This window comes from Marmota marmota, unplaced genomic scaffold (assembly GCF_001458135.2).
Source record: "Marmota marmota marmota unplaced genomic scaffold, marMar, whole genome shotgun sequence".
NCBI lineage: Eukaryota > Metazoa > Chordata > Mammalia > Rodentia > Sciuridae > Marmota > Marmota marmota.
The window spans coordinates 3,939,192-3,964,182 of record NW_025999862.1 but is presented as its reverse complement, the minus strand read 5'-3'; the positions used below and the strand labels follow the sequence as shown (position 1 = coordinate 3,964,182).

The 24,991-nt window shown below is 36.9% G+C and overlaps 1 protein-coding gene, 1 non-coding gene and 1 pseudogene across 2 annotated transcripts in view; 1 reads left to right on the top strand and 2 right to left on the bottom strand.

The window, feature by feature from the left end:
* Window positions 1-22,340, top strand: part of Kifbp (kinesin family binding protein) — a 22,661-nt gene extending 321 nt beyond the window's left edge. The window contains 7 exon segments of the mRNA XM_015500556.2: window positions 2-199; window positions 5,421-5,519; window positions 11,030-11,109; window positions 11,428-11,611; window positions 14,291-14,375; window positions 17,194-17,309; window positions 20,709-22,340. Coding sequence (XP_015356042.1) covers window positions 2-199; window positions 5,421-5,519; window positions 11,030-11,109; window positions 11,428-11,611; window positions 14,291-14,375; window positions 17,194-17,309; window positions 20,709-21,584 — 1,638 coding nt within the window. The 3' untranslated portion in view covers window positions 21,585-22,340.
* On the bottom strand, window positions 1,446-1,544 carry LOC125618740 (annotated as a pseudogene).
* LOC125618725 lies at window positions 10,021-10,127 on the bottom strand. Its single transcript, XR_007350138.1, has one exon. It is a non-coding gene; the product is annotated as a U6 spliceosomal RNA (small nuclear RNA).
* Window positions 22,341-24,991: the final 2,651 nt, after the last annotated feature.

Sequence of the window (24,991 nt, the reverse complement as noted above, 5' to 3'; positions counted from 1 at the left end):
GCCCACGGAGGTCGTGGAGGCCGAGGGGCCCGTCGCCCAGCGGGCGGTGAGGCTGGCGGTGATCGAGTTCCACCTGGGGGTGAACCACATCGACACGGAGGAGCTGTCGGCGGGGGAGGAGCACCTGGTGAAGTGCCTGAGACTGCTGCGCAGGTACCGGCTCTCGCACGACTGCATCTCGCTGTACATCCAGGCGCAGGTGAGAGCGAGCGAGCGAGCGAGCGAGCGATCCGGGCCGCCGCTGTGCTGCCAGCACTGGCCCCGGGGGGACCGCAAAAGGCGAGGGGGGGGAGGAGCTCCCGCGGTGGCCATGACCGAGGGAGGGCAGGGGTCTTTAGACGCCGTTTCCCCCCATGTTTTTGAAGCTTTGGGATGAGTCCCAGACAGGAGCTTTTTGGCCTTCAAGAAACTCTTAAGGATTTATTGCGTTGTATCTAGATCTCCCACCGTCGGCATCCAAACTCCTCTCCACCCCCATCGTCCACTCATCATTTATTTGCTACTTAATTGTGGGCAAAGCATCGGTTTCTAAAACCCCTTCATTGTAATGCGTTTTTTTTAAAACTCTCGAGTTTTTGTTTTCGTTCAACTAAGAAAAAATCCGAATTAACTTATTATTTACTTATTTATTTATTTTAAATTGTGCTACTAGGGATTGAATCCAGGAGCTTTTATCACTGAGCTACATCCCCAGTCCGCCTTCCCTTTTTTATTTTATTTTTTTATTTTGAGGCAAGGACTCACCAAGTTGTTGAGACTTAACTTTGAACTTGCTATTCTCCTGCCTCAGCCTCCCACGTCGCTAGGATTACAGGTGTATACACCACCATTCCTGGCTCCAAAGTAATTTAAATCTTAAACTCTTCTCGCCAGGCACCGTGCACACACCTGTAATCTCAGCGACTCTGGCGGCTGTTGCAGGAGAATCCCAAATTCAAAGCCAGCCTCTGTAATTTAGGCCCTAAGTAACTTAGACCTTATCTCAAAATAAAAAATAAAAAAGGCTGGGGGTGTGGTTCAGTGGTTAAGCACCTCTGGGTTCACCCCCTATACCAAAATCATTATCATCATCATCATATTTGTTCTAATTAGTTATACATGATAGTAGATACAGTTATACATGATTCATTGTACACAAATGGAGCAAACTCTTCCTTTCTCTGGTTTTACATGATGTAGAGTCACACCACATGTACAGTCATACATGTACCTAGGGTAATGATTCCATCTCATTCCACCATTGTTCCTGCCCCCATGCCCCCTTCCCTCTCTCCCCTTTGCGAAATCAGAGTTTCTCCATTTTCCCTACTCCGCCTCCCCATTATGGATCAGCATCCACTTATCAAAGAGAACATTCAGCTTTTAGTTTTTTGGGATTGGCTTACTTTGCTTAGCATTATATTCTCCATTTCCATCCATTTACCTGCAAATGCCATAATTTTATTAAAAATATGGAATGCTTCACGAATTCCATGTTAATTAACATGCGCAGTGGCCATGTTAATCTTCTCTGTATCATTTCAATATGTACTGCTGAAGGGAGCCCCAGAGTTCTGCTCTTAATTCAAAACAAGGGCTGGGGATGTGGCTCAAGCGGTAGCGCGCTCGCCTGGCATGCGTGCGGCCCGGGTTCAATCCTCAGCACCACATACAAACAAAGATGTTGTGTCTGCCAATAACTAAAAAATAAATACTAAAAAAATTCTCTCTCTCCCTCCCTCTCTCTCTCTCTCTCTCTCTTTAAAAAAAAAAAAAATTCAAAACAAAATGTCAGCCGGTAGTGGTAGTTTGATGCCTATAATCCCAGCTGCTCTGGAGACTGAGGCAGGAAGAGTTCAAAGCCAGCCTCAGCAAAAGCGAGGCCCTAAGCAACTCAGTGAGACCCTGTCTCTAAGTAAAATACAAAATAGGGCTGGATAATGTGACTCAGCAGTCAAGTGCCCCTGAGTTCAATCCCAGGTACCCCACCGCCGTCGGTTTCTCCTTACCATGTTCTCCAAGGAATTCCTACTCATTCTTCAGAATAGATCTCAAGAATCACCTCATTTTAATAACTTTCTATGGACCATTTTTGTCCAAACTTATCTATATTTCATTTATTTGGTACATGGTTTATTAAGAAATAAATCTGAGCCAGGCATGGTGGCTTGTATCTATCTGTAATCCCAGCGACTCAGGAGGCTGAGGCAGGAATATTGCAAGTTCAAAACCAGCCTCAGCAGTTTAATGAGGCCCTAAGCAACTTTTGAGACTCTGTCTCAAAATAAATAAAACAAAAATAAAAAGGGCTGGGGGAAGATTCAGTGGTTAAACATCCCTGGATTCAATTCCTAGTACTATCCACCCACCCCGATAAAAAGAAGTAACTGCAGAGTGCTGTGATGCAGGCCTGTAATCCCAAAGACATGGGAAGCTGAGGCAGGAGTATCACAGCAAGTTTGAGGCCAGCTTCAGCAATTAGCAAGATAAATTAAAAAGGATTGGTATGTTGCTTAGTAGGAAAGCATTCTTGGGTTCAATCCAATCTCCAGTACCAAAAAAAAAAGGTAAATCAAACAGTTTTTACATTCTGCATTGGGAGCATAACACTTTTAAAATATGAATATGGGGCTGAGGATGTAGTTTAATTCGGTGGCAGAGCCAGTCTCTAGCGTGCACTAAGCCCTGGGTTCTGTCCCAAGCATCACCAAAATAAGTAAAAATGAAATAAAATATAAATATGTTCAAACTAGTCACACATGCAATGTATCAGGTACTTTGCATAGACTTGCAAACCATTCATCCAGAAGTTATAGTTCATAATATTTGTGATCCAGGAAACATTTACCACAATTGATCATATGGTAAGTAGGATTTAAGAAAAATATCAAAGTTTAGAAAGAAGTTGTGTAAATTATATTTTATTATGGTCCAGTAAAATTAAAAGCCATATGATAACAAGGAATCCACTCTTTTTGTTCACTATTTATAGCCCAGTACATGACATATAGTAGGCATATTCTAAATAATATTTGAATGGATGAATGATCTAATGAAATTCACAAAACATTGAATTGAAACAAAACCTGTTATTTGAATTTTCCTCTAACCATATAACCTAAAACCTTAATAAACATTTAAAACTTGCTTCAATATTTCAAACAAAGAATTAGAATTAGGAATCTTCCCTAATGTAATATTATTAATATATATTGTATTTTCTTTTACTTTTTTATTTATTAGCAGTACTGGGGGTTGAACCCAGGACTTCACACATGCTAGGTACGAGCTCTACCACATCCCATCTCTTTTTATTTTTATTCTGAAACAGAAACTCATTAAGTTACCCTTACTGGCCTTGAACTTGGGATTTTCCTGCCTCAATTTTCCAAGGAGCTGGTATTCAGGAATAGCTGATATAAGAGGTGTGCAGCACCTATTTTTCTCTATTAAAATTCATAGGCTCTTTCTTCTCTTCATGGATTCCTTGGAGGTCCATAGGCCCAAGGTTAAGAATTTCTGCATTAGAAACTATTTCTTTATCCTGTTCCCTCCCCTAGAGAAGTAACAAAGATGGAAGAAACAGCCTCAGAAATACCTTGTGTCTAAAGGACTGTCCCAGGGGATGGGAGTCAGTCTAACCTAATTGTCTAAAGAGAGCTTTGTCTTCAGTATTGAGTTCTCAGCATGTAAACAGTCCAGGTTTGCTTTGTAGAGCCTAATTAAAAAGGAATCATGTAGCAGGAAATGAAGAAAATGATTTTAAAATGTTATTTAGGATAGAATCCCAAATCCAGTCAACTCCTTAGCTTTTATGGTAGGAAAAGTAAGTTGGTGAAATTAAAATTAAAAAGCCATCAATATTGATAGGGTACAATTACAGAACATAAATTTTTTTTATTATTGTTCAAAACATTACATAGCTCTTGATATATCATATTCCATACAGAACATAATTTTTTAAGAACTCTCTGGAAACACAAAATGCTGTATTGTTTGAAATGGTAAACGTTAGAAATCTGACTTAACTGGTGAGAAAAAGCATATAGCATCTTCAGAATTTTTTTTTCCTATACTGGGAATTAGAGACAGGGTCTCACTGAGTTGCTTAGCTCCTCACTTTTGCTGAGGCAGGCTTTGAACTCATGATCCTCCTGCCTCAGCCTCCCACTGGGATTACAGGTATATTTTTTATTTTGAGGCAGGGTCTCACTAAGTTTCTGAGGCTGTCCTTGAACTTGTAATTCTCCTGGCTCAGCTTACTGAGTAGTTGGGATTACAGAAGTGTACCATTGTGCCCAGCAAGAATGTTTAAATAAATAAAATATTTAAGTGATCTCTGGAGGAAGTTGTAGTATTTTGAGGTTTTATTTATTTATTTTTTGTTTGTTTGTTTGTTTTTCCTTTGAAAGTATTGTATATTTCTGGTTCATCTTTGTTTTTGCAGTACTTGGGGATTGAATTCAGGGCCTCACTGTGCTAGGCGAGTGTTCTACCACTGAGCTGCACCGCAGCCCTCAGGTTCATCTTGGTCTCTGTTATCTTAGGGATCTTGGCACAGCTTAGCTAAGTATTCCTCATCACATTGTTGACCTGTCAGGGCCCACTTGAAGACGCTTACTAGGGGAAGGGTCTACTTCCAACTTATTTGTATGGTTGTTGGCAGAATTTAATTCCTCACTGGCTTTTTGTCTGAATGCTTTAGACTGTGACCTTTCTCAATCCTTTCCATATGCATTTCTTTTTCTTTTTTTGGTGGTACTAGAGATTGAACCCGGACACTGTACACTGAGCTACATCCCCAAATGTTGGGATTTTTTTATGAGTATTTTTTCTATTAACAACTTTATTTTATAACTTTATTTATATTTTTATAACTTTATTTTTATTTATTTTTTTATGTGGTGCTGAGGATCAAACCTAGTACCTCCCCTGTGCTAGGGAAGCACTCTACCACTGAGCTACAGCCCCAGCCCCTCTTGTTTTTTTTTTTTTTTTTTTAAGTGAGGGTCTCATTAAGTTGCCATGGCTGGCCTTGCACATGTAATCCTCTTCTTCCACCTCCCAAGTAGCTTGGCCTTCCTGAAAGAGAGCAAGCAAGAAAAATACAAGATGGATGTCACAATACTTCAAAGCCTAGTCTTAGAAGTAACTTTCCATCATTTCTGTTATATTCTATTCATTAGAAATAAGTCACTAAATCCAGTCCATACTCAAGGAGAAAAGATTACACAAGGGCATGAATATGAATACTAGGAGGCAGTGGTCATTGGGTGTCCATCTTAAACAGTTGTCCTCTACACTACATATGGTTGATAGTATTATGAGTAACTAATCCATTGTTAATCAAACTCCAGTACTATTTGATTGGTTAATTTTGAAACTATGTAATTACTTTAATTGGAAGTCTCATCATTGTTTTTCTTTTCTGTATTTTCCAGAATAACTTGGGTATTTTGTGGTCTGAAAGAGAAGAAATTGAAACTGCACAGGCTTACCTGGAATCATCAGAAGCACTATATAATCAATATATGAAAGAGGTATGTTACATGTCATAGTTTTTTAAGTTTTGATTGAAACTGGCTAAAAATTGATTTAAGAATTCCTCATTCAAAATATTGGTATGACTTTTTAGTGTATCCAGGAACTTCTTTATAAAGCTGTCTGAGAATCCATCTAATAGCTGAAACATGATAGTCTTGGGGATTTAAAAACTAATCCTTGGGGGGCTGGGGATGTGGCTCAAGCGGTAGCGCGCTCGCCTGGCATGCATGCGGCCCGGGTTCAATCCTCAGCACCACATACAAACAAAGATGATGTGTCTGCTGGAAACTAAAAAATAAATATTGAAAAACTCTCTCTCTCTCTCTCCAAAGATGATGTGTCCGCCGAAAACTAAAAAATAAATATTAAAAAAAAAAAACAAAAAAAACTAATCCTTGGTTAGTCGGGCTTGGTGCATGCATACGTCTAGCTACTCGAGTTAGGAAGTTGGCAAATTCAAGGTCAGCATCAGCAAATTAGGGAGACCTCGTTTCAAAATAAAAAATAAGAAAGGGCTGGGGATTTAGCTCAGTGGTAAAATGCCCCTGGGTTCAATCCTAAGTACCACAAAATCAATCAATCAATCCTTAGATAGAATATAATGGCAAAATACAATTATACAGGAAATATTCTAGTATTATCCTAAATACTATTTGCATATTTTTGTATTTTTAATCTAAAAATTCTATTTGTTTCCACTGCAAATAGCTGTGCTTAAAGGAAAGCAAACAAGAACTACTTGAGCCAAATATCTGAAATTTTTGAGGTAGTGGTTCTTAGTGGTTAGCATGCATAGAATCACCTGGAGGGCTTATTAAAACTCAGCAAGTTGAGCTGCCAGTAGTTTGGGGATGGGGCCTGAGAATTTTCTTTTTCCAGTGATTGACCCCAGGGCCATGTGCTCTACCACTGAGCTGTATCCCCAACCTAAGAATTTGCATTTTTAATCAGGTCCTCTATGATGCTTATACTGCTAATCTAAGACCTGTACTTTGAGACACTGCTTCAGAACGGTATTTTTTCCAATATTTCCTTTTTTTTTAAAATCATTCTGAAATGCAGTATATGAAAACTATTTAATAAGCAGTTCAAAGTTGGGAATGGTGATGTGTGTCTGTAATTGTAGCTAACTTGGGAGGCTGAGGCAAGATTCCTTAAGCCCAGGAGTTCAAGACTAGCTTGGGAAAGTTAATAAGATCCCCAGCTAAAAAAAAAAAAAAAAATGTGGGTTAGAAAGGACCCTTCACCCAATCTACTGCAGATTCCTTCCTTCCTCCCCATCATGGTAGTACAAATAGATGCTGTAGGACTTAGGGCTCTGGGGAACTTAGGTTGAAAACTCACACTTGAGGAGCTCACAGCCCTGCAAAGGTGAGAAACCACTGTTTCCTAAATAAACTTTTTTTTTTTTTTTTTTTTAAGAGAGTGAGAGAATTTTTAATATTTATTTTTTAGTTTTCGGCGGACACAACATATTTGCTGTATGTGGTGCTGAGGATTGAACCCGGGCCGCACGCATGCCAGGCGAGCGCGCTACCACTTGAGCCACATCCCCAGCCCCTAAATAAACTTTTTAATATAAGAAATTACTAGGCACAATATTTTCTGTTGCTTGCTCTTTGTTAGTGATGTGCTTTAAAAATCCATTAATGGGTTGGAGTTGTGGCTCAGTGGTAGAGTGCTTGCCTGGCATGTATGAGGCCCTGGATTCGATCCTCAGCACTGCTTATAAATAAATAAAATAAAAGATCCATTGACAATTAAAATAAAAATTTTTAATAATCCATTAGTAAAAAGTTCTTCTTTCATTGAAGAATGTACCACATAAAAGACTAAACATGCTTAGGATGTAATTCAGTGGTCGTTTGCTTGCCTAGCATGTACAAGGCCCTGGGTTCAAACCCCAACAGGTAAAAAAAAATTTTACAAAAATGTGTTTGCTAAATTCAGCCATCAGAATGCTTGACTACCGAAGGGTATAAAAGTTTCTGATAACCTAAGTTAGTAAAATTATAGTTAGTAGACACATAGCTTCCATTTAAGAACTTATGTGTGTGTGAGCCAGATGTGGTGGCATACACCTATAATCCCAGTGGTTGAGGAGACTGGGGCAGGAGGCTTGCAAGTTCAAAGCCAGCCTCAGCAACTTAGTGAGGCCATAAGCAACTTAGTGAGAATCTGTCTCAAAATTAAAAATAAAAAGGGCTAGGGTTGTGGCTCAGCGGTAAAGCACCTCTGGGTTCAATCTCTGGTACCAAAACAAAAAACAAAAACATGTATGTGCATGCGTGTGCACTACTGGGAATTGAGCCCGGGGTTGCTCTACCACTGAACTATATTCCCAGTTTTTCTATTTTTTATTGTGAGGCTGTTCCTCAAACTTGGGACTCTTCTGCCTAGGCTCTCAAGTCATTAGGATTACAGGGATATGCCAACATTCCTAAGAAATTTTATGTACAGAAATTCTAATAGATTAATTATAGTCTTCAATAAACTTTTGCCTTCTAAAAGTTGGTAGTCTCTTTTTTTAATTAAAATACATTTTAGTTAATTTTGTTTTTAGGTTATTTGTGACATTCCTTTAAATAACCAGAGATATTTTGAGGTTTCTCACAGTTATGAATCACTACCTTTTCAAGTTCACCACATGGTTGCTACATTCATTGTAAATTTTTATTTTCATTTTATTTGACTCATCATAAACCTTTGGCAGAGTTGACCAGTCTTCCTTGAAACACTTTTTGTACTTGGTTTCTAGGAGCATACTGCCCATTTTTCTTTTAGATCTTTAATGTTTCTTCATTTCCTCAACCTGTGAACACTAGAGTACCCAAAGTTCAGTCCTTGGACCTCCCTCCTTTTTCCATGTACATTCATTACAAATATTTTCTGCTGATGAATCATAAATTTTATTTATCTCCAGCTTTACCTATCTGATTTTATACTCTGCCAATATGCTTTCTTTATTATATATTTTTTTTCTCTTTGGGAATGGGGTCTTGCTGTGTTGCCCAGGCTGACCTAGAATTCAAATTCGAGATCCTCCTGTTTCCCAAGTAACTGGGATTACAGGTGTACACCGACATACCAAGCTGACATTTGCATTTTTTGTGGAGTAGGCATTTCTAAGACTACTGTTTGAAAGTAGTTTCTTGATAATCTGATTCCCACCACTACCCATTTTCTCTTGCTGCAGACACCAGTTTCTTTCAGTTGTTGAAACCTAAAAACTTTGGAGACTTCTCTTTTCCTCATGCTCTATCCAATTGATCATCAAATCTTACTGATTCACTTTTTTCTTTCTTTCATTGTTTTTTTTTTTTTTTTTTTTGGTACTGGGAATTGAACCCAGAACAACTGGGTTACCACTGAGCTACATCTGCAGCCCTTTTTATTTATTTTTTAAATATTGAGACAGGGTCTCACTAAGTTGCTTAGGGCCTCACTAAATTGCTGAGGCTGTCATTGAACTTGCTATCCTCCTGCCTCAGCTTACTGAGTCACTGGAATTACAGGTGTGCACCACTGTGCCTGGGTTCCTTTCATGCTTTAATCTCACATTCTCATACCTGAAATTGTGTATAATATAAGGATACCAAGCACCTATAGTATTTTGTTTAAAACTAGTTAAAGTCCCAGTACCAAAAATGCAAAAACAAACAAAAAAAAATAAGAATAGTGTAAATGTGGAAGCATAACACATAGCAAAACTCTATCTTTGGTTATACTCCTATTTGAGTTGAAAAGTGACTGAGTTGACTGTTCGTGTTACATATGAAGTGTGAGCCATATTGGTGAAGTAGACACATAAAGTAACACATTGATTAATTCCCTTCATCTGGATGGGGAGGAGCTTATTAAATAGCCCTCAGAACTGTTGAGGGGATTTCTGAACTACTTTTCAGTTGTATCTGCCTTGGCCTTGCTTCCTATCTTGGTTTTTATTTTCCTGTGTTCAAGGAGCCCAAGCTGTGATGCTTCTAGTGTTTATGTCAAAGTTTAAGATCTCATATTTTATGGAAAGCATTGCAGCTTTGGAGTTTAATGAATTCAGTTAAAAGCAAGGATGGGGTCCTGAGGGTGTAGCTCAGTGGTAGAGTGAGATGTTTAGCCTGTGTGAGGCTTGGGGATCAGTCCCCAGCACCATAAGCAAAACAAAACAAGGTTGAACTTGTAGATAGGACTCCCTTCATAGAATGAGGCAGAGGTTAGCAGCTCTGCTCTTATGGAATACTTAAGATCATATTGTAAATGAAGGGTCCTGAAGACACCCTTATAAAGTAGGTACTGATTTTTCATTTGTTTGTTTTGAGATACTGGGGATTGAACCCAGAGACTTTGCCACTGAACCACACCCCTTTTAATTTTATTACTTTTATTTTTTTATGTTTTTTTATTTAATTTATTTAAAAATATTTATTAGAACATAACAGCTATATAAAATAGTGTGGTTTATTTTGACATTTTCATAAATGCATATAGTACAGTTTGCTTCATAAAAACATGGAATACTTCAGAATTTGTGTCTCATCCTTGCACAGAGAACATGCTACTCTTCTCTATATCATTCCAGGTTTCAGTATATGTGCTGCTGAAATGAGCACCCTTTTCATTTGTTATTTTGAGACAGGGTCTCACTAAATTGCTGAGACTGGCCTTGAGCTCATAATCCTTCTCCTTGGCCTTCCTTATCACTATGATTACAGGCATGTGCTACCATGCCCAGTTTATGTAGGTTTTTTTTTTTTTAATTTAAAAAATTTTATTTGTGCAAATGGAAATTATTATGTTTTTTAAAGTGCCTTTTTACTAGATAAAAATTAAGATTTAAAATACTTAAATAACTATACATCTTAAGCCTACGGGTGGTAGCACCTTCCTATAATCCCACTGTTTGGAGGCTTAAATGGGAAGATTGTTGAGGCCAGGTGTTTGAGTCAGCCTGTCAACATAGCTATATCATGACTCAAAAAAGAAGGAGAAAAAATGAAAGAAAAGAAAAAGAAATACATCTCTAAAAAGCAAATTGGATTTATTTCATATTTTCAGTTTTACTGCAGTAGCAATTGAAATTTTTTCCAAGCAGGAGCTGTTAGGCAATCTTTTATTTGTTTGACTCTTGGATACTATGGTTAAGAAAATGATTTTATGGGTAACATGAAAATGAACTAATAAAAAATGAGATGTAAGGTGTGTTGAGCTTTTGCAGGGAGGTTGTAGATTGAATTCAGAGCCTCTTGCATGCCAGGCGAGCACTACCACTGAGCTACACCCCCAGCCCTTTTAAATTTTATTTTGAGACAGGTTTCCACTGAATTGCTTAGGTTGGCCTCAAATTTGTGTTTTTCCTAACTCGGCCTCATAAATAACTGGAATTACAGGCATAGGCTAGCTACCATGCTGCCTATGTTGAGCTTTTAGAAATGGATATTTCCAGTTCCTCCAGAAGAGGGCGGTAGGTGTTTAAAATGTTTAAAATTTTTTCCTTCTTTAATGTTGTTCATAGATTGGGAGTCCTCCTCTTGATCCTACAGAGCATTTTCTTCCTGAAGAAGAAAAACTTACCGAACAAGAGAGATCAAAAAGGTTAGTAAATTTAGAAATCGCAGATATTTCCACATAAAGTGACTATTCAAAAAAAGCACAATGTTTGCTACTTGAGGCATTTATCAAGGTTGCAGAGTGTGGATTCTGATGTGAATAAAACTTCCATTTGCCACTTACATGTTATGTGTAACATAACTTTGATCTAGTTCATATCTGAGACTCAGTTTCCTCAACTGTCAAGTAGATACAAGAATCAAACATAACTCAAAGTGTTGGTGAAAGGATCAAGATAAATATATATGAAATTTACTAAATAAACTATAAGCCATTATGAGAATATTAATTTTTTTTTCACAGATTTGAGAAGGTTTATACTCATAATCTATATTACCTGGCTCAAGTCTACCAGCATATGGAAATGTTTGAGAAGGCTGCTCATTATTGCCACAGCACACTAAAACGCCAGCTTGAGCATAATGCCTACCATCCTATGGAGTGGGCTATTAATGCTGCTACTTTATCACAATTTTATATTAATAAGGTAAGCTTGATAGTTATCTAACAGACTAATAGTGAGCATAAATGTAAAACCAATAGTACACATCTTTCAAAAACAGTTAGCTTGCATTTTATGTATTTGTGGTACTGGGGATCAAACCCAGGGCCTTGTACATGGTAGGCAAGAATGCTACCCCTGAGCCACATCCCTAGCCCAGGTAGCTTACATTTTATGATGTAAAATTGGACAGAAAAATACAGTCCTCTTTGCTAGTGTATTAAAATACTGTAGCTTTTGTTGCATGAATTTTTTTTGAGTCTTATAATGAGTTTTATCATTGTCTTTCATGTTGCTAGCCCCCAAAATATGAGTTATCTAAGACCAATTTTTTATATAGGCATTCTATTTCAATTCACTTTAATGATATGTTACCTTAAATTGCAGATTTTATCTTGTTATATTATAACTTTATCTTTATGTAATGGTAATCTTATAACTATGAGAATTTGTCTGAGGAAGTTGACTGTTAAATGTGGGCTTTGATAAAAGCATGTGATACATTTCAGTTATTTTTTAGAATTAACTCCTCTATAATAATATCTCTGCTGAGTTCCAGAGCTCCACGTTTTCTGACACACCTCTGGACTGTTACCCAGGGACAAATTTAGACTTCTTAGTTGTTTTTCAGAATTGCTCACAACCATGTTGATGTACTCTTAATGGACCCTTTTCTTTTTTAGTCCTTAAGTTTCTAATGCTAAAACACTTTTCCCAACCAGATTTTTATTCATCCTCAATAAAATATTTTAGTAAAAATTACTTTTATTTGTATTTCTGATTCATAAGGCTCTCTGAAATTTGGTAATTCTCTGCTTATCAGAGTTCCTTCTGTTCATTTCTTTGGTTACCTGCTACCTTACCCTGGGGCCTTTATCCTTTTTAAGCTTTTTGTTAGTGTTGGTTCTGAAAATGCGCCCTATGTTTAAAGTATTGTCCCACAGAATTTCATTCAGAAAAACTATTAGCAGGAGAGAAAGGGCTGTGGTGACTGCAGCATCGCTTCTAGGACTTTGGTCTAAGATCAAGTGTGTAAGTAACGCTACTGCATATATATCAGAGCATTCAGCTAAACCTAATTCTCATGAATCCATCTCATTGTGGACATCATCAAAAAGTGCCTCTGCTTGTGAGTCCTTTTGCATAGCTATTGAAGGCCCCTTGTTTGTTTTATTTAGCAACTTTAAAATTCTCACTATGATTTTAATTAATACTTAAAACTCCATACATATTGATAGTTCTAAGATATCTGGATATGAATGTAAAGTATGATTGAAGAATTTGAAGTTGCTAAGCATTACTTACGTGGAGCATGCAATGATTTCCATGAGCACTTCTTTCACCCCACACTTTTGTTTTTTACCAAAGTGTTCTGTAAGTTTTTGTTACAACCAAGTTATATTTTAAAAAGAGGATTTGAACCATGTTTTAAAATGCAGTTGTCATTTGTGTCATTATCATCTTCACCCAGTTCCAGTGATGAGTATTTGCTCTTCGGTGAGTCCCTACCTGGCAGGTGCTAAAGTCCCACATTTACCAGCCATCTGGAGGGCACAGGGCATTCACTGATCCTGGCAGTGGTTGCTTACAGGGAGCCAATCTGGACAAAGCCAAAGTGATAATGATGGCTATAGAGGGGTAGTAGAGGGACAATTAAAGTTTCTTTACGTAAAAATTGTAACTTTCTTTTGGCTTTCAAGATTTGACACCAACATTTTGATGTACAGATGTTGCTGGGCTAATATTATACATGCTGCCCAACTGTTCCCAAGTTATCTTCTGAGTTCACCATAATGGAGAGATGAATTTAATGCTGAGGTTTTAAAGTCACAGCTAACCATTAAATGTCTTTCATATTTACAAATATGAAGTACACGCTCTATTTAATGATGGCGGCCTCCAACTAAGAGTTGGACTGTATTAACTTTGTATTTCTTCTGGGTGAGCTTGTGACTTACATGACAAATGCAGTGTTTACATTAACAACAAAATCTTTTTTAAATGTTTGAGAAGATTTTCATGCCCATATTTGAATTATGAACTCTTTTAAGTGTTAAAGAGTTATTAGTAAAGCATTTCTCAACAGTTTATTTGTCAAAATCTATTGACTTTAAAATTTAATGGGAAGCTTCATTGTCTGTAAATTACAAAGATTTTAGGAGACAGGAATCGCTTTCTATCAGAATATCTGCTTTTTCCTTTGGATTATAGGATGTAAAGGGATCTCTAAATCTAATAAAAATTAAATCTTTAGTTCTCTGACAGATGGTCAATGTTCTAAGAATTTATTGTACCTGGAACTTTGGCTTTTTAGACTGAACCAAAAGGTCTTGCTGAGGTAGTTTGAGTCTAGGGTGATAGCTGTCCCTATATATATGTACTGGTTATGCGAGGAGAGCTAGTTTTTAAGCTGCAGTTATCTTTCAGCCAGTTTGGGTTTTTATTAAAGAGTTTGGGACAGTGCTACTTTAATCTCTGAGGTAACTATTTACTTGATAATACTATAATATATTTTTCATACTTCTTAACAATTATACTGGACCTCCTCAGTGGTGGATTTTACCTAATAGTATAGTTTTTCCCATGTTAAAAAACTTTTGTAAGTATCAGTTGCAAATGAAACTATACAATAGTTATATTTGTTCTTATTTATTTTCCCAACAGCTATGCTTTATGGAGGCCAGGCACTGTTTATCAGCTGCTAATGTTATTTTTGGTCAAATTGGAAAGATTCCAGCCACAGAAGATAGTAAGTTTATGTGTGCATGTTTTATTATAGCTTCTTAAAAATTATTATTTTGAAATTATTTTAAACTTTAGAAAAGTTACAAGAACAAAACAACCACCATGTACTGCCTCTCCTAAATTCACTAATTTTAATATTATAGTCCCATTTTCCTTTTCTCTCTGAAACATGTGAGGAGATCACCTGCATTAAATTCCTTTATCCCTTTATTATTTCATTGTGTATTTCCTAAGAACAAGAATATCTTTTTGCATAATCATAGAACAGTTAGCAAATTCAGGAACTGTAACATTGATAGTTTGTTTATCTATAGTGTTTATTTCTATTTCATCAGTTGTCTCCATAATATTCTTTTTTTTTTTTTTTTTTTGGTGGTGTTAGAGATTGAACCCAGGGTCTTGTACATATGAGGCAAGCACTCTATCAACTGAGCTATATCCCAGCCACCCTCAGCTCTTTTTTATATTTTATTCTGAGACACTGTCTTGCCAAATTGCTTGGGGCCTTGCTAAGTTGCTGAGGTTGGCTTTGAACTCATGAACTCAGCCTCCTGAGCCACTGGGATTACAGATGTGTGCCACCACGTTCAGCTAGCCTTTGTTTTTTATCACATCATATTTTTTAAGAATATAGACCAATTTCATAGGATTTCCATTAATTGTGGTTTGTCTGAGGTTTCCTTATGCCAAGATCAAGATTACATTTTTGGTAGGAATACTACACAAATAAATGATGTGTTTTCATATCTGTCTTTTTAATTATAGTGTTTTATATAACCTCTAAAAAAAAAATCAATTGCTGGATGTGATGGCACACGCCTGTAACCCACAACTTGGGAAGCTGAGCCAGGAGAATACCAAGTTCAAGGACAGCCTCAGCAATTTAGCAAGACTCTAAGCAACTCAGCAAGACCCTGTGTCAAAATAAGAAACAAAAGGGGCTGGGGATATAACTCAGCAGTAAAGCACCTCTGAGTTTGATCCCCAGTACCAAAAAAAAAAAAAAAAATTTAAAAAATCACAACTGTGTTTTTGAGTCATTTAACAGGTTTTGCAATAAATTCACCATTTTGTTTATCCTCTGATTTTGTTTAATTTGACATTTAACAGTCTCTACCTAAAAGGTTTTAGATTTTGAAATATCATATTTTTAGTTCTGGGTGGACACAATACCTTTATTTTATTTTTATGTGGTGCTAAGGATCAAACCCAGTGCCTCATGCATGCTAGTTGAGTGCTCTACCACTTGAGCCACAACCCAGCCCTACAAGTGAGTGTTCTTATTGTGGATTAGAAGAATACAGAGGCTCTGAAGAGTTAAAGAAATGCAAATTATCGAATTAATAGTTGATTTTCCCCTTTATGTACTACTATATTGGATTAATTATAGATTAGTAGAAGTTTAAAAAGCACTTGTCTCAAAAGAAAAATTATTAACAGCTAAACCACCACTGAGGTATCATTTGTTTTTAATGTAGAAAGCTCTGAGGACTGCAGGTGGAGCTCAGTGGTAGAGCATGTGCTTAGCACAGACACAAAGCCCTTGGCTCCATCCCCAGTGCCCCCAGCCCTCCCTGCTAAAGAAAAAGAAAAGAAAGAAGAAAGATTGGGGGGCAAAAAAAGGCAGTGTCCAATATTTTCAAAATGCTTTCTGTGAGCCTCCGCAAATATTTGGTTAGAATAGTTGTTCAAAATAATTTGCTAGTATTTGTTAAGAACATTGAAAATTGTGTAAAATCTTTGACCTAATAAATTCCATTTTAAGAATTCGTTCTAAGGAAGTAATCCAAAATCCAGACAGATTTATGCAAATAGATTTTCATGTTTAAATCAGAAATAGTAAAGAACTAGAAACAATTCCCTATATTAGAATAGTTAAAATATAAAATATTCATTTAATTGTATAGAATATGTACTTTAAAATGAAGCTATGGGATTGATAATGATATGGATAAACTTTTATTAGTATAATGTATGAATTAAAAAGTTATGTTCAAAATCCAGTGTACAAGCTGGGTGTGGTGGCATGCCTATAATCCTGATGACTCAGTAGGCTGGGGAAAGAGGGTTGCAAGTTATGAAGTCCAGCCTCAGCAACTTAGAGAGGCCCTAAGCAAGTTAGCAAGACCCTGTCTCAAAATAAAAAATAAAACAAAGGACTGGGATTATAGCTTATTAGTAAAGTGCCCCTTGGTTCCATCCCAAGTGTCAAAAAAAAGAAAATCCAATATATATTGTTTCCTTAATTTTCATTTTCCCCCTGCTTCAGTGAAAATCTGATATTTTATAGTCAGAAAAATATATGATATAAAAAAGAATACAGGGTGCTAGAGTTGTGGCTCAGCGGTAGAGCGCTCACCTAGCATGTGTGAGGCACTGGGTTTTATCCTCAGCACCACATAAAGTAAAAAACAAAGACATTGTGTCCACTTATAACTATAAATAAATAAATAAATAAATGTTTTTTAAAAAAAAAGAATATGGATGCTGGGGATATAGCTCACTTGATAGAGTACTTGCTTCACATGCACAAGGCCCTGGGTTCAATCCCCAGCACCAAAAAAAAAGAAGAAGAAAAGAATAGGGCTCGGGATGTGGCTCAAGCGGTAGCACGCTCGCCTGGCATGCGTGTGGCCCGGGTTCCTCAGCATCACGTACAAAACAAAGATGTTGTGTCCGCCGATAACTGAAAAAATAAATATTAAAATTCTCTCCCTCTCTCACTCTCTTTAAAAAAAAAAAGAAGAAGAAGAAGAAAAGAATACACAATGAAAATTACAATTGTGATTATTAACTTAGACAAATCTTGTGTGTAATTTTAGCTCCTGAAACTGAAGGAGATGTGCCAGAGCTTTACCATCAAAGAAAAGGGGAAATAGCAAGATGCTGGATCAAATATTGTTTGACTCTCATGCAGAATGCCCAACTTTCCATGCAGGTAATCCAGAAGTTGCCTTTTTCTTTCTAAAATGAGTAGGATGTAAGTAAAAGCTCACAGTGAGGACTGTACTCATTGGGCTCACTGTGTGTTGTTTGTGGAAGGCACGTAGAATGCTCTGTATTTATTTTTTGCTATTATTATTCATCATCCAAGGCCTATCTTAAATACCTCTTCTTTCATGCAGACTTGCCTTTTCAGATTTATGGTTAAATATATTTATATGAATATAAATATTCATTAGAATATAAGCTCCTCGGAGCAGTAGAATCTGCATCATATTTGTATTATATTATTGCCTTCAGGCATAATAGGTTCTCAAAAAGTAATTATTTTTATTTTTATTTTTTTTAAATATTTATTTTTTAGGTGTAGATGGACACAACACAATGCCTTTATTTTTAAGTGGTGCTGAGGATCAAACCTGGGTCCCACCCATGCTAGGTGAGCACTCTACCGCTGAGCCACAATCCCAGCCCCAAAAAAAGTAATTACTGATTGGGCTAGAGTTGTGGCTCAGTGGTGGAGCGCTTGCCTTGCACAAGTGAGGCACTGTGTTCAATCTTTAGCACCACGTAAAAGTAAATAAATAAAGATATTGTGTTCATCATTAAAAATAATATTTTTTTAAAAAGTAATTATTGAATGAATAATTCTTTTTGCCTTACAGATGTTCTCTCCCTTTTTTAAACTTCATAGAATTTTTTTGCCCCTTCCTAAGTCAATTAAATTGTTTTGTGTTATCCCCAATTGTTTTAAGTATCTAATTGTTTTGTAGTATCTTTTTCCTTTATTTTATCTCTGTTGTTTGTTTGGTTTGGTTTGGTTTTATTTTGGTACTGTTTGAGACTCTCTCTCAAAATAAAGTAAAAAGGCTAGGCACGATGGCACATACCTATAATCCTAGTGACTCAGGAGGATCAAGAGAGTTCAAAGCCAGTCTCAGCAACTTTAGCAGCTCAGTGAGACCCTGTCACTAATAAAATTAAAAAGGGCTGGGGATGTGGCTCAGTGGTTAAGTGCCCCTGGGTTCAATCCCTGGTACTTACTTACTTACTTACTTACTAAATAATTAAATAAAGTGAAAAGGGCTGGGGATATAACTCAATGGCAAAGTGCCCATGGGTTCAACCCTGAGTATCCTAGTTCCTAACCACTAAAGAGGAAAATGAAATGAATTATTTGGATGCAGTCTGTTCAGTAGATACACAGACTTTACTGGGGGAATTATTGTGCTTTTGTTTTTCTCTGTGTATATTAAACCATCCTTTTTAATAGTAAATAATACAAAACTTTGTGAAACTACTGACAAAAGAAAACTAAACTAATAAACCTGGAATATCTCAGAAACATCAATCTTGAAAAAATGAGATTATTTTAAAGGAAGAAAGTAAAGATAAGGTATATTAGGAAGAGAAGAGATATAGGGAGAACAGCTGTGAGCTTTTACCTTTTTTAGAGAAAGAGCTGTCAGCTTTCTTCTGGTCAGGTGAGGAAGACTGGAAAAGGATGATTGTAAGGTCTATTAGAGCATGAGTGGGCTAATGAAAGCAGACAGCTCAGAGAATATGGGAACAGATAAGATTTAGAGACTTATGACCTATATTTGAAGTAATAATGTCTAGTGACATGCACTACGGCTGAAACTTTTTAACTTTTACCCTTCACTGAGTTGCTGTTTCTAGCCTGGGAACTAGAACTTTTTATTTGGTTAGTTTAAACTCAAATATTTGCCTCACTACTAAATTACTCACATTTTCCTTAATTGACATTTTTGTTTGTTTACCTTCAGCTTCATCCTTTGATCATCTGAGTGTTTATCTGAAAATCATTTCCTCCATTTCAAGCTTTAAAACATGCACAATTTTTTTCAGTTAGGCATTTATTTATGCCAACTTGCTGCCAGTTATTGTCCAAGGTTCAAAGGATGTTATAATGAACAAAAATAGACACGGTTCCATAAAAGAGAGAAATACCATGAGAGGGCACAACAGGAAGAAATACCAATGGAAGCAACCTCCAGGCGTGAGTAGGAAATACCAGCCTGGAGAAAGGAAAAAGCACATTCCTAGGAGCTGAAACGCGTGTTTAAAAATTCTATGGCAGGGCAGGGGTTTTGGCTCAGTGGTAGAGCGCTCCCCTAGCATGAATGAGGCACTGGGTTCGAACCTCAACACCACATAAATGTAAAATAAAGATATTGTATCCACCCAAAACTAAAAAAAAAAAAAAAAAAAAAAAAAAATTAAAAAAAATTCTATGGTGTATTGGAGATTGGCATCCAAAGGGATGCAGCAGAAGCCAAGTAAATTTGGGGCAAAGCAAGAGAAAGTATAATACAGGACAAAGTGGGTTAGAAAGGGACTGAAGCTAGCAGGCCTCGAAGGATTGATGTCTTTACAGCAAGAGCATCGAATCTTTGTCAGGTTTTTGGAAAGATAAGTAGACAATGTCAGGTTCTAACTTTCAATTTTATTGGTTAGGAAGAATTTACCTCTCCTCCCTCCTTCCCTACCTCTCTTCTGTCCTTCCTTCCTCCTTCCCTCCCTTCCTTTCTTTCATCAAACTCAGGGCTTTGTACATACTAGGCAACTGCATTACTACTGAGCTGCATTACTACTACAACTGCATTACTACTACACCCCAAGCCCCAGCATACTTAAATCTTTTTGTGGTCGTTATTCCCCTTCACAGATGACTTTGTGAAGGTAGATTTAACTGTCTTCACTTTAGTGTTTTTAGAGCATTTCTCTGTAATATATTTCACTAAATAACTTATAGCATAAATATATCAGTAATCTTCTTGGTATCCCTGTGAAAGATTTTTAGGATATTGATTACAGTCTTACTACAATGTTAAAAAATAAATATAGGGGTTGGGGGTGTGTCTCAGTGGTAGAGCACTGGCCTAGCTTATGTAAGGCCCTGGATTCAATGCCAGCACTACAAAACAAAATAATAATAATATACTAATGGATTACAGGTGTATAATATTTCACAATGTTCAAAGTACTTAAATTTGCAGCATTAATCTTGTTTGAAGCATAACTGTGTATAAGTTTTAAGTTCCCTGGAGAGGATAAGGAACATGTAAGTGGTTTATCTGTTTTATCTCTTTACATTCTTTTTTCACATTTTTTAATTTTTAATATAGTTGAAAGACTATATTAAACAATATCTAAAATTATAATACCTGTTCACTGGTAAGATAGCTCAGGGGTAGGATGCTTGCCTAGCATGACCAAGGCCCTGAGTTCTGTTCCCAGTATTGAAAACAAAAAAACATTATACTTCCCTTAGCCAGGCTGAGAAGTAAAAGAGTTTTCTTTACTCTTTAAGTTTTATTTGACAATTGGAGATAAGTGACCTACTTAACCATAACCTATCTTTTTCTTTCAGGACAATATAGGAGAGCTTGATCTTGACAAACAGTCTGAACTTAGAGCTTTAAGGAAAAAAGAGCTAGATGAGGAAGAGAACATTAGGAAAAAAGCTGTGCAGTTTGGAACCGGGGAACTGTGTGATGCCATCTCTGCAGTAGAAGAGAAAGTGAGATATTTGAGACCTTTAGATTTTGAAGAAGCCAGGGAACTTTTCTTGTTGGGTCAGCACTATGTCTTTGAGGCAAAAGAGTTCTTCCAGTTTGATGGGTATGTCACTGACCATATTGAAGTTGTCCAAGACCACAGTTCTCTGTTCAAGGTGCTTGCATTCTTTGAAACTGACATGGAGAGGCGGTGCAAGATGCATAAACGCAGAATAGCAATGCTAGAGCCCTTAATTGTAGATCTGAATCCGCAGTATTATCTGTTGGTAAACAGACAGATTCAGTTTGAAATTGCACATGCATACTATGATATGATGGATTTGAAGGTTGCCATTGCTGACAAGCTAAGGGATCCTGATTCACACATTGTAAAAAAAATAAATAATCTTAATAAGTCAGCACTGAAGTACTACCAGCTCTTCTTAGACTCCCTGAGAGACCCAAATAAAGTATTTCCTGAGCATATAGGGGAGGATGTTCTTCGCCCTGCCATGTTAGCTAAGTTTCGAGTTGCTCGTCTCTATGGCAAAATCATCACTACAGATCCCAAGAAAGAGCTAGAAAATTTGGCAACATCATTGGAACATTACACATTTATTGTTGATTACTGTGAAAGGCACCCTGAGGCTGCCCAGGAAATAGAAGTTGAACTAGAACTTAGTAAAGAAATGGTTAGTCTTCTCCCAACAAAAATGGAGAGATTCAGAACTAAGATGGCCCTGACTTAATCCTGTTGTTAAAGAAAGGAAATGTGCAATATCAAAATGATTTTTCCTGTAGTCAAACAGGCCCAATTCCATTGTGATGTTTACCTCCAGAGCCAGATGAATGCAGTTTGAGCATGAGATTCATTCATATCACCCGAGTCTTTGTTAGGACCTGAAGTAGCATAAGTTAATAATTTATGCCTAATTATGTAAATTGCATTGTTAAAGTGACATGTAATTTGTATTTTAGATTGCCTGTTTTTTATTTAAGTATAAACATTTCCTGCCTCAGTTTCTAATGTAGATTCTTTGTTGACTAGTACTGGATAGATTTCCTTACAAGGAGGACTGCTTGGTAATGTACCTGGGAGACAAGTCTGTTACTGTATTAAGTTTGAAAAAGTAATTTCTTGTAGTAATTCTTACTAAAATGTTTTCTTTCCTAAATTCCCAATGAAATCTTTCCCTTTTGGAAATACTAAAAATTAAGTTACACTGGGCACAGTGGCACACACACCTGTAACTTGGGAGGCTGAGGCTGGAGGATCTAAAATTCAAGTCCAGTCTCAGCAATTTAGACCCTATCTCAAAAAATAAAAAGGACTGCAGCTAAAGCCCAGTGGTAAAGCACCCCTGGGTTCAGTCCCCAGTAGCAAAAAAAATAATAATAACCCTAAGTTATATTGTTATAAAGTGTTATAAAATGGCTTGTTTGTCTCAATTATTGGGCGGGGGGGAAGACCTTGGAAGTATAATAAATGAACTTATTTCAACTAATAAAGGCTTCCATTTTCTTTTTTAAAAGATGGTTTTATTTTTGTCACCCTCAAATATATTAGCTTATTTAAAGCCAAAGAATATTTCTCCAAAAATATTACAGTTAGAAAACACTAAATACCATTCATTTAATAAATGTTTACTGAGCTTGTACTATGTGCCAAAAAATCTTATAGGCTATAGTTTCTCATCAGAGGATCCTGCTATATTTATAAATCTTTAAGCTCTGTTGAAAAATATATATATCATAATTAATCATTATTAATATGTTAGTCATTTTAAGAAATACAGAATTGAAATGGCATCCCAGTTTACCTTGGTTGTAAAATTTAATATGGAGAATACCTCTATATGTTGACTTGCCTGTTAATTTGCTTCTGAAAGCTTAGAACTAGGTCAGCACAAAGATTCCATAACACATACACACACACACACTCCTGGGCACAGTGGCACATTACTGGAATCACAGCAACTCGGAGATTGAGATAGAGGAACCAAAAGTTTAAGGCCAGCTTTGACAACTTAGACCCTCAGCAACTTACTGGGGGTTGGGAATGTAGCTGTCTCAAAATTAAAAATAAAAAGGGCTGGGGATGTAGCTCGGTGGGAAACCACCCCTGAGTTCAATCCCCAGTACCAAAAAAAGAAAAGGTACTTGATGGAATTCACTACATGGGCTTGGACTTTTATCTGTGGAAAAGTTTTTCATGAAAAAATTGATTTTTTTTTTTTTTCTTTTTGATGGGGATTAAGCCTAGGGACAGGATGTCATTACAGAGAAGCACTGTCCAGTTGATATATAATGCCAGTCATGAGTTGCATTTCAGGTGTTCTGGCCATCCAGGGTGATTTAATCCAGAGGCTGAAGCATGAGGATAGCAAGTTCAAAGGCAGCCTGGGCAACTTGGTGAGACTCTCAAAATAAAAAAAAAGGACTGGGGAGTAGTTCAATAATGAAGTGTCCCTGGGTTCAATACCCACCACCCCTCCCCCCAAATCCATATATACATATATAACATACACAAACATGCATATATGTATGTTTACATACATGATAATTACCTTATTTTTCCTTTGAGATCAATTTGCCAGGAAAAAAATTTTGGAGTATAACAGCAATGTATAATTCACTGAATATTTAATATTTATTAAAATCCATTATTGGTCAGGAACTACTCTCACTTTTCTAAGCATAGAGTGTACTAGTGAACAAGATTGGGCTGGGGATGTGGCTCAAGCGGTAGCACGCTCGCCTGGCATGCGTGCGGCCCGGGTTCGATCCTCAGCACCACATACAAAGATGTTGTGTCCGCCGAAAACTAAAAAATAAATATTAAAATTCTCTCTCTCTCTTTAAAAAAAAAAATAATAAAAAATATTTATTTAAAAGATAAATGAGGTCCTGCTCTCATGGAGCAAGTATGCAGAATAACTTCAGGTAAGAGCTATTAAGCAAGGAAAACCAAGTGATATGGTAGACATTTTGGGGAAGGGTGCTGTTTTAGCTATGGTGATCTAGAAAGGCCTTTGAGTAGGCAGAATATGACACTGAGTTGAGAACTAATGGGGTGAATAAGCAGCCTTATAATTTTGGGCAGAGCATTCCAGGGCGTGCAAGGCTAGAACAAGGTTTGGAAAGAATTTGGTGTTTTTATTTATTTATTTATAATTTTATTTGTAGTACGAGGGAATTGAATCCAGGGGTACTTTACTACCGGGCTATAGCTCCAGGACTTTTTATTTCTTTATTTTGAGACAGGGTTGCTAAGTTGTTGAAGGCCTCATTAAATTGCTGAGGCTCACCTTGAACTTGTGATCATAAGCTGTTTTAAAACTCCTGCACTAAAATGGTTTTTCCAAAAGCTGAGATTATAGGTGCACACTACCACACCCAACTTAAAATTTCAAGTCTTTTTTTTTTTGGGGGGGGGGTGCTGGGTTTGAACCCTGGGACTCAACCCTAACCCTAACCCTCACTCCTTTTCATTTATTTTTAGTTTAATTTTTTGTGGTGTTGGGAATTTAATCCAGACCTGCTTGGAATTTTAAAGAAAACTAAACTATTCTGGCTTTTAAGGGGCAAACCAGAGAATCAGGAAGACAAACTAGGTTTTATTAAGATTAATTCAGCTGGGTGCAGTGGCGCACACTTGTAATCACAGTAGCTCAGGAAGCTGAGGAAGGACTATTGCAGATTCAAGGCCAGCCTCAGCAACTTAGTGAGGGCCTAAGCAGCTCAGTGAGACTGTATCTCAAGATTAAAAGGGATGGGGATGTGGCTCAGTGGTTAAGCACCTTTGGTGCAATCCTCAGTACCAAAATAAATAAATAAGAAAGATTAATCCAACCAAGAGTCAAAAGTGGTTTGCACTAGGGTGAGAAAGTAGGGATAGAAGGGGATAAAATCAGTGTGGAATCTTGGAAGTGGAAACACAATATGCTAAAGGGTTAAATGCAGGGCATGAGAGGAAAATAATCAGGAATCATATTAAGTTGAAGTCTGCAGGCAAAGCATGTTTCTATGGGGAACCTGAATTAGAATCAAGAGTTCTATTTAGGTCATGTTTGTTTAGGGTGTTAAGCTTGAGATGAAATAATTGTTATTTAATAACATCCTTTCATCAGACCTTAAAAGGAAATCAAGGAGGATC